Source organism: Rattus norvegicus, chromosome 17, assembly GCF_036323735.1.
Source record: "Rattus norvegicus strain BN/NHsdMcwi chromosome 17, GRCr8, whole genome shotgun sequence".
NCBI lineage: Eukaryota > Metazoa > Chordata > Mammalia > Rodentia > Muridae > Rattus > Rattus norvegicus.
The window spans coordinates 21,873,648-21,886,806 of record NC_086035.1 but is presented as its reverse complement, the minus strand read 5'-3'; the positions used below and the strand labels follow the sequence as shown (position 1 = coordinate 21,886,806).

The following is a 13,159-nucleotide window of genomic DNA, read 5'->3' as shown; positions in this document are numbered from 1 at the left end:
AGATGACAATAGGTTGTGCATATGCATGAGACTGTCAGAAGTAAAAGAGAAACATCACTATACTAGGCAGCCAGTGGAGGAGGGAGAGGGGTAGGGGGGAAGGAGATTGATGATGATGGTGATGATGATTGATTGTGACAATGATTGATGATGATCATGGATTGATGGATTGATTGATGGTGATGATGATGGTGATGATGATGATGATAATGACGACACATCTCACCGAACTCAGAAGAGACAGCCATGACCACCCTGTTAGAATCTGATGAAGAGCTAGCTTCCCTGTGCTAATTAGCTTAAAGACAGACAGTAGGAGAAGCAAACTGTGGTGGGAACATCCCTCCCGCCCTCACCAGATCTTTCCTTGTGGAACTAGCTCCTCCTCTCAGTGGCTTTGTTCTTTTAATGGTGGACTCCAAGACTAGGCCAGTGTGATTTTCAAATTTTCAGAGTCTTTCTTCCTCTAAAATCACTTAAATTCTGAAACTTTCTGCTTGGATTCTTAACCCACACATGCAGCCTTGGGAAAGACTAATCAAAGATTAAGAATGACCCTTCTGGGCACTTTGTTGGACCTGCTTGAGGGAAGGGCCAAGACAAGACACGCCGTGGTTTTATGTATTCCTTTACTACCCTTCCTTCTCCCACAGACAGGAGAAGTCGGTTTGCTGGGCAACTGTGATTCCATTGTGTGTTGTCTGAGCTTTCTATGTCCCTACTGCAAGGTCACAAAGGGAAGAAGAGTTAGTAAGAGCATCCTTTGAATGTGCTTGTTTGGGGAAATAAAACACACATTAAAAACCCGAGTGAAGCACCCATATGTAATTCATGAGAAGGCTATAAAGCAAACACTATAACTGCATTCCAAGTCACTAACGTGAAACACTGCTGCCAGCCCTTGGAAGCCCTTCAGTGCATCTTTCTGAGATTAGTCCCCTTCCTGTGAGCGGTGACCACTGTCCTTTTTTTTTTCTTTTTTTTTTTTTTTTTTTTTTGGAGTTGGGGACCGAACCCAGGGCCTTGCGCTTGCTAGGCAAGCGCTCTACCACTGAGCTAAATCCCCAACCCCCACTGTCCTTATTTTTATCATAAAGCATCTCCTTGCTTTGCTAGGCAGTAACCAGCTTAGATCCGAGACCGAAACCCATCTGTACCTTTTGTCACCTTTTTGACGGTGACGTTTCATACAAATGGAGTCCCACGCCCTTTGTCTAGCTTTCTTCACTCAACATTTCTTGTAAGAGTCACTCAAGTGCTTACTTTTTATTTTAAAAATGACCAAGCGTATGAAAAGGTGAGAGGCATGCACATGGAGGCCAGAGGAGACAAGGAAGGCTCTACTTTGGCCCTCTTCACCTCATTCCCTTGTGACCAAGTGCCTCACTGACCTGATTCGGCTGGCTTCCAGCAAGCCTCAGCAACCCTCCTGCCTCCGTTCATCACAGCTCTGAGGTCACAGGTGCTCGTGTATTTTTACACGGGCGCTGGCAGTTTGAGTCCAGGTCTTCATACCCGGTCAGCAAGCACTCTTACCCACTAGGCCATTTTCTCCCCAGTCCCCTTCTGCAGCATTTAAATGTAAATGACACACCTCTCATTATGCATCTCTAAAAAGGGAAGAAATTTGTCCTATGTATATAACGTCCATTTTCATATGTAGCAAAGCTGAGAATAACTCCCAGTGAGCTTCAGTAGCCTCCTAGAACCGTATTTCCCTAGCTAGCTCCCAAATGCTTTTCCAGCTGGTTCATTCCACTCGTGGATATACTTAAAATCTATGAATAACGTATTCTCAACTGCATGGCTTACAACTTAGCTATATCTGTTAGCATTCTTTCTATGCTCCGCCCAGCAGTTACATAGCAACATCCAGTTAGGGACTGGTTAACCTGTCTGGCTCTCTCTGACTTTCTTTGCCCTTTTTCTTTACCTAGCCCCTTTCTCCCTCTATCCCACTCACCATCCCCTCACTCTCTCCATGTGTTCCTAGCCAGTCTCACCTGGCCTCATCTCACCTCTCCTCCTCTTCCTCCTCCTCCTCCTCCTCTTCCTCCTCCCCCCCCTCTTTCCCCCCCTCTCTATCCCCTCTCTTTCTCTGCCTCTACTCCCTTCTCAACTCCCCTTCCCATGCCCCAAAATAAACTCTATTCTATACTACACCCATCCCATCACATGGGCCCACTGAGGAACCCCCTCCCACCACACCATACCACACTCCACAAAACATACCCTTGATTTTATAAAATACATCAATGTCCACTCCTTTTCCTCATACACATGCCCAGGACCAGGCTGAGAGGCCCTTTGCCTGGAGAGAAGAGAAAAACAGACCTGTTAGTGACATCATCTAACATCAGTTATGGCCAACCAGAATTGTTAGTGGGCAAATGCTCTGTGGTATTGGGTTACTTAAGGCTAAGGAACTCTACACTTTTGTATATTGGGGAAAGCCTCAGTGCTCAATGCACTGGTGAGCATCCAGCCTAGCTCACACACTGCAGCAAAGAGCTCCACTGACTTAGGCTTCCATCCCAGCCAAAGGCATACATGGAGATAGGCGCTTGAACACTTTCATTGTGAGGTTCTTCTGACCCAGACATAAAGGAAGACCTTGCCCCACTCCTGTGTGGTCACAGTCATCTCTTAGTAACTTTAGAGCATGGTTCCAGAACCCAAAGATGCCAACATCTAATCTCTTACATTCAATAGAATATTTTCACAGAACATGTGCGTTTTTTGCTGCGCCCCTGACCCTACTGTTAGATGACACACAATACCAACCACAATGGAAATGCTGTGTGTAACAGTGCTTATAGGCCATTATTTAGTAGGTGGTGGCCAGGCCAGAAAAAGAGATCTGTCTCATAAAGGAATGGGGCTTTGCTGGAAAGAAGAGTTTCAGTGGTCAAGGGAATGGAAGAGAGAGAAAAAGGAGGCAAATTTGACTGAAATTTATTACATTCACGAGTGAATCTGTCAAAGAATAAGAAAGTGGAAAGAGAAAAGGTCTATACATGTTCAGTACAGACGCCATCTTTCTCTGGTTCTCTTTTATCTGCACTTGCATCTGTTGAGTATCTGAAGTCTGTGCTTGTATTTATTTGTTGAGTATCTGTGGGCAACACTGCTCTGCAAGGTAGACACTTTCGACTGTGTAGATGAAGATGAGTTAAATCTCATTACAAAGAACAGGAAAAAAAACAGTCTCTGGCCTTGTGGGCCATGAAGAATTGACCCGACAAGCTATGATGACAACTACTTGTAAATAATAGTAAGAAGGAGAAAAAGAGGAAAAGGAAAAGAGAAGAGGAGGGAAAGGGAGGAGGAGGAGGGAGAAGAAGAAGAAGAAGAAGAAGAAGAAGGAGGAGGAGGAGGAGGAGGAGGAGGAGGAGGAGGAGGAGGAGGAGGAGAAGGAGAAGAAGAAGAAGAAGAAGAAGAAGAAGAAGAAGAAGAAGAAGAAGAAGAAGAAGAAGAAGAAGAAGAAGAAGAAGAAGAGAAGAAGAAGAGAAGAAGAAGAAGAAATAAAGAAATAATTGGCTTACCACCTTAGCAATGAGTTTTGTTCATACATCTCTAGTACCTTCCCACCTAATAACAGCTGCAGGGGAATTCCTATCAGAGATCAGCCACCCAGGCATGGTTCTAGATTAGATTTCAAAGAAATAAATATTGAACCCTCGGCAATCAATCCCCCCACCCATGTATTAGAGGAACATCCATAGTATGCGAATGTCTCTTCACAAAGGAAGAGAGAGAAGAGGTTTGTTCTGCCTGGGTGTGTTTGCAGCCTCCAGTTTAAGGAATCCCTGCTTAAGGGTAAGGCTAGTTTGTCTGGTATTTAGGGCAAGAATCTAGACAGTTTCTCACTACGTGAGGACCATTCAAGCCTGTTGGGAAATCCCTGCAGCTGACTGAGTCATAGAACTGTTATGACACCATGTGACTTTTTAGAAAGATGCGGAAGAGAGTAAGAGGGGGGGTGTCTTAGTCACTGCTCTACTTCTGTGGAGAAACACCGGAGAGAAGGCATTTATTTGGAGGCTTGCTTACAGTTTCAGAGGGTTCATCCATTATCCTCAGGGCAGGGAGCATGGTGGCACACATTGCACTGTCGCAGTAGCTGAGAGCTTTACATCCCTGATCTGCAGGCAGCAGGGGAGAGGGAGGGGGAGGGGCTGGGCCTAATGTGGGCGTTTGAATCCCCAAAACCCACCCCCAATGACACACTTCCTCCAACAAGACCACACCTTCTAATCCTTCTAATCCTTTCAAACAGTTCCACTCCCTGCTAACTAAGAATTCAAATACGTGAGCATATGAGGAGCAGTCTTATTCAAACTACCACAGTGGAATGCTGGATCTCTGAGCTCATGTACTGGGAATTCTGCTAAAGTTGCTATTCTAAAACCATGGTAAGGGCTGTAAGACCACACCAAGAGAGCAGCAACCACAACTTGTACCTTATTATATGAGAAGTCTTATCCCTCACTTCCTATGCGGGATTTCTACATATATTTAGCTTTCTGCCACTGTGACAAAATACAGGAGAAAATCAACTGAAAGTACGGCAAGGTTGTTTTCACTCCCACATTCAGTGTCTCAGTCCAAGATTCCTTGCCCCAATCAGGGTTGTGGCAAAACATCCCTGTATGAGAGGCAATGTGTCATAGCACAAAGCTGCTTTAATCACTAGAAAACAAACACAAAGAGGGGTGTTGAACATCCCAATGTCCCCTTCAAAGGCACATTCCCAAACAACCAAGTCCTCCAACTAAGTTCCAGCCCCCTACACATTCCATCACACACCCTTAGCATGATCAAGAACATGATTCCTACCGACCACTCTTGGACATCTGATCTAGTGAGAGATAGTTTATTTGGCTTTTGTGCAGATTGCCTTTGGACTTGAATGACTCTTGAATGTGTTTATCATAGCATGCTATCTAACCATATACCACACGCTCACATTTCTCTTTCTTCCTTTTTAAATTTTTTTTCTGTCTAATTTGCTGTGCTGGAGATTAAACTTTGTACTGATTAGCATGTCACGGAGCTGCATTCTGAGCGTTTGAAACCAGGTGCCACCGTATAGCCTAGGATGACCTCAGACTCCTGCCTCTGTCTCCTGAGTGTGGGATTACAGGTGTGCTTCGTCTCATTGCCTGGTTGGTTGTTTTGTTTGGGGGTCTTCCTAGGATGTGGCTACTGCAATCATATTATCTTGGATGCTGGACAATCATATTACCTTTGACACTGGACAGGCAGCTGACGTGTGCTCATGGTACTGAAACTTGTTCTGTCAGTCACAGAAATCTTGCTTAAATTTTCTTTTCCCTGGAGCTGGAAGATTCAAAGGGATCAAAACTACAGATTTTAATTGCAAGTTGACTATTTTGGGGAACGGCAGTAGAAGAGCGTGTGGAACTTCTACACAGCTCTTCACTTCTCAGTTGCCTCTCCCCTTAAATGTCTATTCCCCTCAGAATGTAATTTAAAGACAGTTGAACAGGGACTTCAACAGATATAGAATGTCCTAGAGGAGAAAAAAAAATCTCAACAGGTCTCCACTCTGATACTCTTAACAGGACTAAAGAAGTTGTTCCACCATCAATACTGCCCCTCCCCAAAAGGCCTCAGGCCAGGCAGCAGGGGACAAGGCTTCAACACACACCTCTATCTCACACAGCTTCCCGTTTCTCACCCCTATAGCTCAGTAAGCTTGGTAAACTTTGCTTGGAGGCCTGAGGACTCCAGATTCACAGACAGCTATCTTATGGTACCAGCCAGGAAAAGGGGAGAGGGAGAGACAGAGAGGGGTGGGGGGCGTGCTACTGCCTGTGTGCAGGGCTTAAGTAGCCCCTGGGCCAAACCTAACACTTGCTGCTTTTAACCAAAAAGCAATCCCCAAGAGATTTGAAACATAGCTGCCGTCAGTTCTGAGGACACACAGTGAACGCTGAGAAACTACCTCAAGCTTCACAGTGAGAAAAGCCCTTCAGGATGTTATCCTGGGGACCTAAACACAATGGCTCAAAGAGCCAAGTTTACAAACAAACAAACAAACAAACAAACAAACAAAGTGGTTCAGAGGAGATAGACCCTGAAAGGGACTGATAGCTTTAAAGTAAAAATAAAAAGACATGCAGAACACTGTGCGTAGTACATGGTGGTTTTTAATAATGTCTTTTTACACATACACACACACACAGTATGTGGGAGCCCTGGGGAGGCCAGAAGATGACATCAGATCCTCAAATCCCTTGGAGCTGAAGTTGTGGGAGCTTGTGTCACCCAACATGGGAGCCCAACCTGGGCCTCTGGATGTGCTTTTAACCGCTGAGCTGTCTCTCCTGCCTCTACACACATACACACACACACACACACACACACACACACACACACACACACACACACACACACCTTTATCTAATTTTAGAACATTTACACCAAAGCATTCCCTATGTGGTCCCTCAGACTCACACTACCCTGTTGTCCCAATAAAAATGACTCCTATATTTTAAAATAAGTTCTCTTGTTTTAAAGTAAGTCCTTACTAAGTTTCTTTTTCGTCCATATAGAACTAATACCTCCTTGCGGGTTGTTGCCAACCAGCTGACAATATGAATTTCTGTGTCTTTCGTTTTACTGGCTCTGCTCTACTCAGTTCTGCTTCCTACTTCCCAGACACAAAGCCATTCCAGGTAGACATCCAGTCCTCTGGCCTCATTCCCCTGTGCTTTGGGAGAGCATAGTGCATTTTACATGGTTTCGCCCCAGTGAGTGGCTCCTTGTCTTTAAGTTTTCTTCATTTCTCTCCTCTCCTTTTCTTGTTTTTGTTCCACTGAAAATCAAGATTACCTGGTAAAGAAAGCTGGGCTAGCAGTTCTGGTTAAAGAAGGGGAAGCCATGCTTTCTCTTTCCTCTTCACTGAACCCATAGCCCCATTTCCTAGTTCAGTAATAGGCCAGGCCTCAGGTCTGGAAGGGGTCGTCTGTAACAGGAGGCTCACTTCACTGCACGCAGGAGCCATGATATGTCTTTGGCCTTGCTCAAGCTGAGCTCTCCCTTTGAAAGGACAGTTGACAGTGAGATAAAAGGAGAGGCTTTGTGGATAGCTTGTGAAGAGAGATCCTCGGGAAATGGCACCTTAGAAGGAGGAGTCATCTGAGAATGAAGTATTGACGGCACTTCCTGTACTGTTCAACCACAAATACATGTGCCCTCAGGGAGGTGGGGCTGGCTTAGTAGATAATATATTAGACACACAAATGTCAGGAACTTTCACCAGGATCCCCAGAACCTACGTAAAGCTGGACGCAATGGTATACACCTGTAATACTGCACTTGTATATGGACAGGAGAATCAATCCATGGAGGCTCATGAGCCAGCTAGTCTGTAGCACACTGAAGCAAACAACAGGAGATCCTTCCTCAGACAAGGTAGAAGGCAAGGACTAACGCCTGAGGTTGTCAAGCATTCCCTACCCCTCCCTCCCTCTCTCCCTCACCCCCTCGCTCTCAGAAGCACACAAGACTCTAAAGAGAAACTTGACTTCCCTTGTTAAAGTCTTACTGTTTCCATATACCATATAATTATTCTCACAACAGTATGATGTCCTGGGGAGAAGACAGAAACCTTGGAATCTCTACTCTTACACTTGAGCTGTGTGTCTCTTAGCAGTTCAGGGTTAGGCCTCAGACCCAGGGAACATCTCGGGTTCACCTCTCTGTGTAGTTCATCTGTAGAGTAGGTGTGATCCCGGAACCAGAGTAAGGATCAGTTAACGACGGTAACTTTCTACCCTTCTCAAATGCTGTGTGCATCGCCCTTGTGAGCACAGAGTTCTGAACCAGCAAATGAACAAAGTCACATTCACTTTGAAATTGGTGGTGGGTGGAGGAAGAGTATTTTCTCATTTAGACTGTATATGTATTGTGTAGATCTGTATTTTAAAAAATAACATTGGGGGTTAAAACCAGAGCACTCTGCGTGCTAAAGAACTGCTCTACCAAACTACGTTGTCAGAGAGTGTGAGCCTAGCTAGGCCTGACGAAGGCCCAGCAAGCTTTGCATCAAACTCCAGATGCTCAGGTCCCAGTGAAGAATTGTGGAATCAGATTGGCCAGCGTGTGTGGTGGTGGGGGTGGGGGGGAGGGATTTGACTAATGTCCCAGAGAGAGGCTTCCAACAAGGCCTCACTTCTGGCCCACTGGTTCTAATTCTAAATGCTACTGGTGTGTGTGTGTGTGTGTGTGTGTGTGTGTGTGTGTGTGTGTGTACACCTAACTAATCTGTATGTAGCTTTGCATAACAGAGTTCCTCTGTTCTGTCACTAGTGTGCCCCCAAAGCCATAAGTAGATACATTTCTGAAGGATGCCGAAGGGCTCAGCTAACACAAGCCACTGAAATAACTCCTCCTCTCTGCCCCACATTTACCAGAAACCGAAGAGAAGTGCAGGTGCTGAAGGGACTTCCTTCCCTCCACAGGCTCCCAGCATCCCTCCTATGGGCTCTTTGTGTCTATTTCCCCTTCACTGGTCCTCATTACACCCACTCCCTCTCCAGCTCCACCTTCCACAGACCTGGCTCAGCTGGAGGAGCACCTGACTTGGGAAAAGTCCTTTCCTAAGAGTGGCTTCGCCCACATGTAGCTACATGGAGAGATGTCCCCTGGAAGCTATCCACCATTCCTCAGATAGTCCCCTGGAGATCCCAGGGACTATGCCAATACAGAGTGCTTTTCAAGAGATAAATATCCAAATGTGCACCTCAATTGATACCTTTTACATTGGAAAAGCAAGGAGACCCCGAGTGAACATCAACAATAAGGCAGATCATTGAAATGCCAGCCTGTCTGCAGGGAGCAACCATCTTCAAGGGCACACCTCTGACCCAGAGCCTGGGGAGAGGCTCGCTCAGAGTCCTGGTCCCTTTATTCAGTAGTCATGTGGCTGGCAAAATGCTACAATTCTTCATGATGAAGCATCCGGCCTAAGTCGGGGAGTCAGAAGTCAGATTCAGTATATATACCTGTCTGAGAGATAATTAAAAGTGTATTTTGAAAATTTAAAATAACCTGGTTACATGTCTTTCCAAAGTGTTAAGATACTAACTGGTGTGTCGTTAGCTTACCATGAGCAAAACATAAGTCATAGGCTCTTTCAGTAGATCGCAGTATCTGTGAACGTGTGGACCCTTTCGGGGTGAGGAGAAAGATGATGGTCACCATTCACACTTTCCTCTCTGGCTCTTGCTTACAGCTCTGGAAAGGAAGATATCGATGAGGCAGAGCAGAGAGGAGCTGATCAAGCGAGGGGTCTTGAAGGAGATCTACGATAAAGGTAAGAGGCAAACTGCTGTTACAGTCCAGGACCCAGCCGAGTGTACCTTGTCCTTGCTGGGTTTGTATTTTGCTTTGTGCATCGCTTTATCAAATGTTACAGTAAAACCTGGTGATGCTACAGGGAGGAGAGCAAAGCAGAGGGTACTACAGACATCAATACTGGAGAAAAAGAATATGGTGCTACCCAAATCAAACACACACACACACACACACACACAGACACACACATAGACAGGCAGACAGACACACACACACAGAGACACACACACATAGACAGGCAGACACACACACACAGACACACACAGACACACACATAGACACACACACAAACACACACATAGACAGACAGACACACACACACACAGACACACAAACACACACACATAGACACACAAACACACACATAGACAGACACACACAGACACACAAACACACACACATAGACACACAAACACACACATAGACAGACAGACACACACACACACACACACACACACACACACACAGATGTAGGTAGGCCCTGGCACTGGGACAAATGTACTTGCCCATGTTTGTGGGAGCTCCCAAGACAAACATTTAAAAGCCATAACCCCATAGGATTTTTCTAGCAGATATTTTTTTTCTCTCTCTTGGAACCTCCACATCTCTTTCCACAACAGGAAGAAATATAAAATGGCAAGATTGTAACCAAACAGAGGAGACGAATGACCTCACAGTAACAGGCCTTCGCTCTTCTTCCCTAATAGCTCTGATATTTGATGTTGAGCCTGCTCCAAAGAGCTCTTCCCCCACTCTCTCATCTCCCTGTCCTTGGCTCTTCTTTCTCCTCCCCCTTTTTGTCCTCCCACCCTGACGACACTGTTCCTCTCAGGGTTGTGTGTGAGACAGCCAACCCCTGCTCTTGTTCAGCTGTCTTAATCGTGAGACATTTGACCTCACGGGTTCACCCAGAAGTGCTTCTGTGAGTAGGAGTTCTGCAGTCAGCTGTTGTGATTTTTGTGGGTCTCCTCCAAGCCCTGTGGGTTCCAGTATGTAAAGTCAGCTTGTGTTTCTGAGTCCTGGCGCACCTACCTGACTTCCCTGACTCATCTGTTTTCTGCTTCATTACGCACAAGGCTTTATTCCTCGTCTTAGTTCGGGTTATGTTGCTATGATCTAATGCCATGAGGAAAGGGTTTATTTGGCTTATACCTCCATATCACTGTTCATCATCTAAGGAAGTTGTGATAGGAGCTGAAGCAGGGCAGGAACCCAGAGGCAGGAGCTCATGCAGAGGCCATGGAGGGGTGCTGCTTACTGGCTTGCTCCTCCTCATTTGCTCAGCCTGCTTTCTTATGGAACCCAGGACCACCAGTGTAGGGATGGACCCACCCACAATGAACTGGGCCCTCCCCCATCAGTCACTAATTAAGAAAATGCCCCACAGGCTCGCCTGCAGCCTGATCTTATGGAGACATTTTCTCAATTGAGGCTCCCTCCTCTCAGAAGACTTTAGCTTCTTGTCAAGTTGACATAAAAGTAGCCAGCACACTCTCTGTGACTTGTCACCTCATCCGTTACCATTATGGGCTTTCTCAGCAGTATACTCGAAATGTTTAATCATGGCACAAATTGCCAGTCTGAGATTCGAGTAGAAGATGGCACACACGCCATAGCCCCTGCCCTGGTGACAAGAGACACCGGAGAGATGTGACACTTTACTCTTTCAAACTAGGCTAAGTACCTGAGTTTCCTGGGGCCCGGAGTCCCTAAAGTGAGATACATTATCCACTTCTACCTGGAAGAGGCTGAGCAGTAGAACATATCTTCTCTCCAGGGGTAGAGATCCTTCATTTCGTCAGTTTTCCCCAAAGTGACACTTTTTAGACAGTCCCTAAATGCTGCCGGGTATTAACCTTCAACAGTGCAATTCACCACAAGCTCCTCTCCACATCCACTCCCCAGGAGAGGCAGCAGATGCCTGACTGCAGGTGTAATGTTAGATAATCCACAGCGAGGGCTTAGCCACCTTGCCCACAGCCCAAGATGGCTCTGATGCAGTTAGTCAGTTCTTCCTGTCCTCTCTCTTCCTTTCTCTCCCGCAGCCTTCCCATCTCCGTCTGCAAACACCTTAGACACATTAGTTAGGGTGACTATTGTTAAGCGAAGCAGAGAACACTTTCTCCTGTAGCTCCCTGGCTTAAGGGTGATGTCCAGACTTCCCCAAAGGAGCTGCAGATGGTTGGAGCAGACATGGTGCTTTGTACTGAAAGAAGCACAAGGCTGTGGGCACGGGGTCTGCCAGACTGCAGTGGTCAGAAGTCAAGAGTGAGGGGTGCCAGGATCATGGCTGTGGTCCCTGTGGGATGCTACAGGGCGATTTCTGACATGCACTCAGTAAGTAACTGGCATAACTGAAAGGATCAGCCTAGCTCTCTGTCACTGGCACAAGAACTCTGTTTTATCTTTCTCTTTGCAGTTACTGTTGTCTTCCCATTCTGCTTGTTGGCCAAATGTTCTCACTGGCTATAAACTCCAGGACAGCAGGGGCTTTGGAAGGCTACTGCTGGAACTTCTAAGCTCCTAATAATGTCAGACAGAGAACAGACTCTCCAAAGGGGTTATTAGCTCTGTGATGGCAGAGAGAGAAAGACAGACAGAATGACAGGCAGGCAGAGTGAGCCAGACAGAGAGACAGAGAGCCTGGCTATATGCAGACATGTGTGCATATGAATGTGCATGGGCAAAAACTCCAGCTGGGCATGGGGATGCACGCCAATTGTCTCAGCACTTGGGAGATAGAAGCAGGAAAATTAGGAGTTCAAGGCCAGCTTTGCCATATAACATAGAGAAAGTTCACCTCGAGTTATATAAAACCTTATCTAAATAGTACAATGATGATGGTGGTGGTGGTGGTGGTGGTGGTGGTGGTGGTGGTGGTGGTGGTGGTGGTGGTGATTAAACTCCACTGAACACATAGTAATGTGTTTGCTAAGGCCTAGGCCGATAAAAGCCTTTCTCTTAGTCTTTTATGACTTTATCGTATTATGTCAGGCTATCAGGAGTAGTGTAAACCCTAAATTACATTATCTGGATTCAGGTATAACTCCGGCTAGGTGAACTGTTGCATACCTGAAAACCAAGCTACCATCATGACTTTAGATAAGGTCCTTAACTTCTATGTCTTTCTATTCTTCTAATCTCTAAGTGTGGATAATATTGTTTGGATATTTGACTGCATGAGATAATATGAGTTAGAACCTTAGTAAATATACAAACCCTCAAAAAAAATGCTAGCATGTTCTCATTACCGCCTCCCCATCACCATATCTTACATTGTTTCAAGCCCTTTCTACCCTCACAGAGCTGATTATTCTAACCCTTTTACTGGGGAGACACAACACACACACACAACACAACACACACACAACACACACACACATACACACACACACAACACACACACATACACACACACCACACACACACCACACAACACACACACACACACCACACAACACACAACACACAACACACACACACACACACACACACACACACATCTCCTTACCCAGACTGGAAGCCCACAACAGACCACAGTGACAATTACAAGTCTAATTTAGTGAACCAATGAAGGGGTTTTGGAGTTCTTTACAGGGGCATGCGGGATGGGTCACTTACAGGGATAGCTTAAAGGCAGTTGCACCACTGAAGAGACCAGCCTGGGTGATGGTCAGTGACGCTGACTCACAAAATCTGAACCCCTGAAGCTGTCTAAACCACCTTCAGGCAGCTGAAGAGTCCTGAGACCTCCTCCGGGCAGCTCAGGGGA

General features: G+C 46.0%; 1 protein-coding gene across 14 annotated transcripts in view; it reads left to right on the top strand.

Moving 5' to 3' along the window:
- Positions 1-13,159, top strand: part of Phactr1 (phosphatase and actin regulator 1) — a 477,222-nt gene that overhangs the window by 359,421 nt on the left and 104,642 nt on the right. For all 14 annotated transcript variants that reach the window (XM_039095677.2, XM_063276382.1, XM_063276381.1 and 11 more), the window contains one exon: positions 9,266-9,346. In XM_039095677.2, coding sequence (XP_038951605.1) covers positions 9,266-9,346 — 81 coding nt within the window. The remainder of the gene's footprint in view (positions 1-9,265; positions 9,347-13,159) is intronic.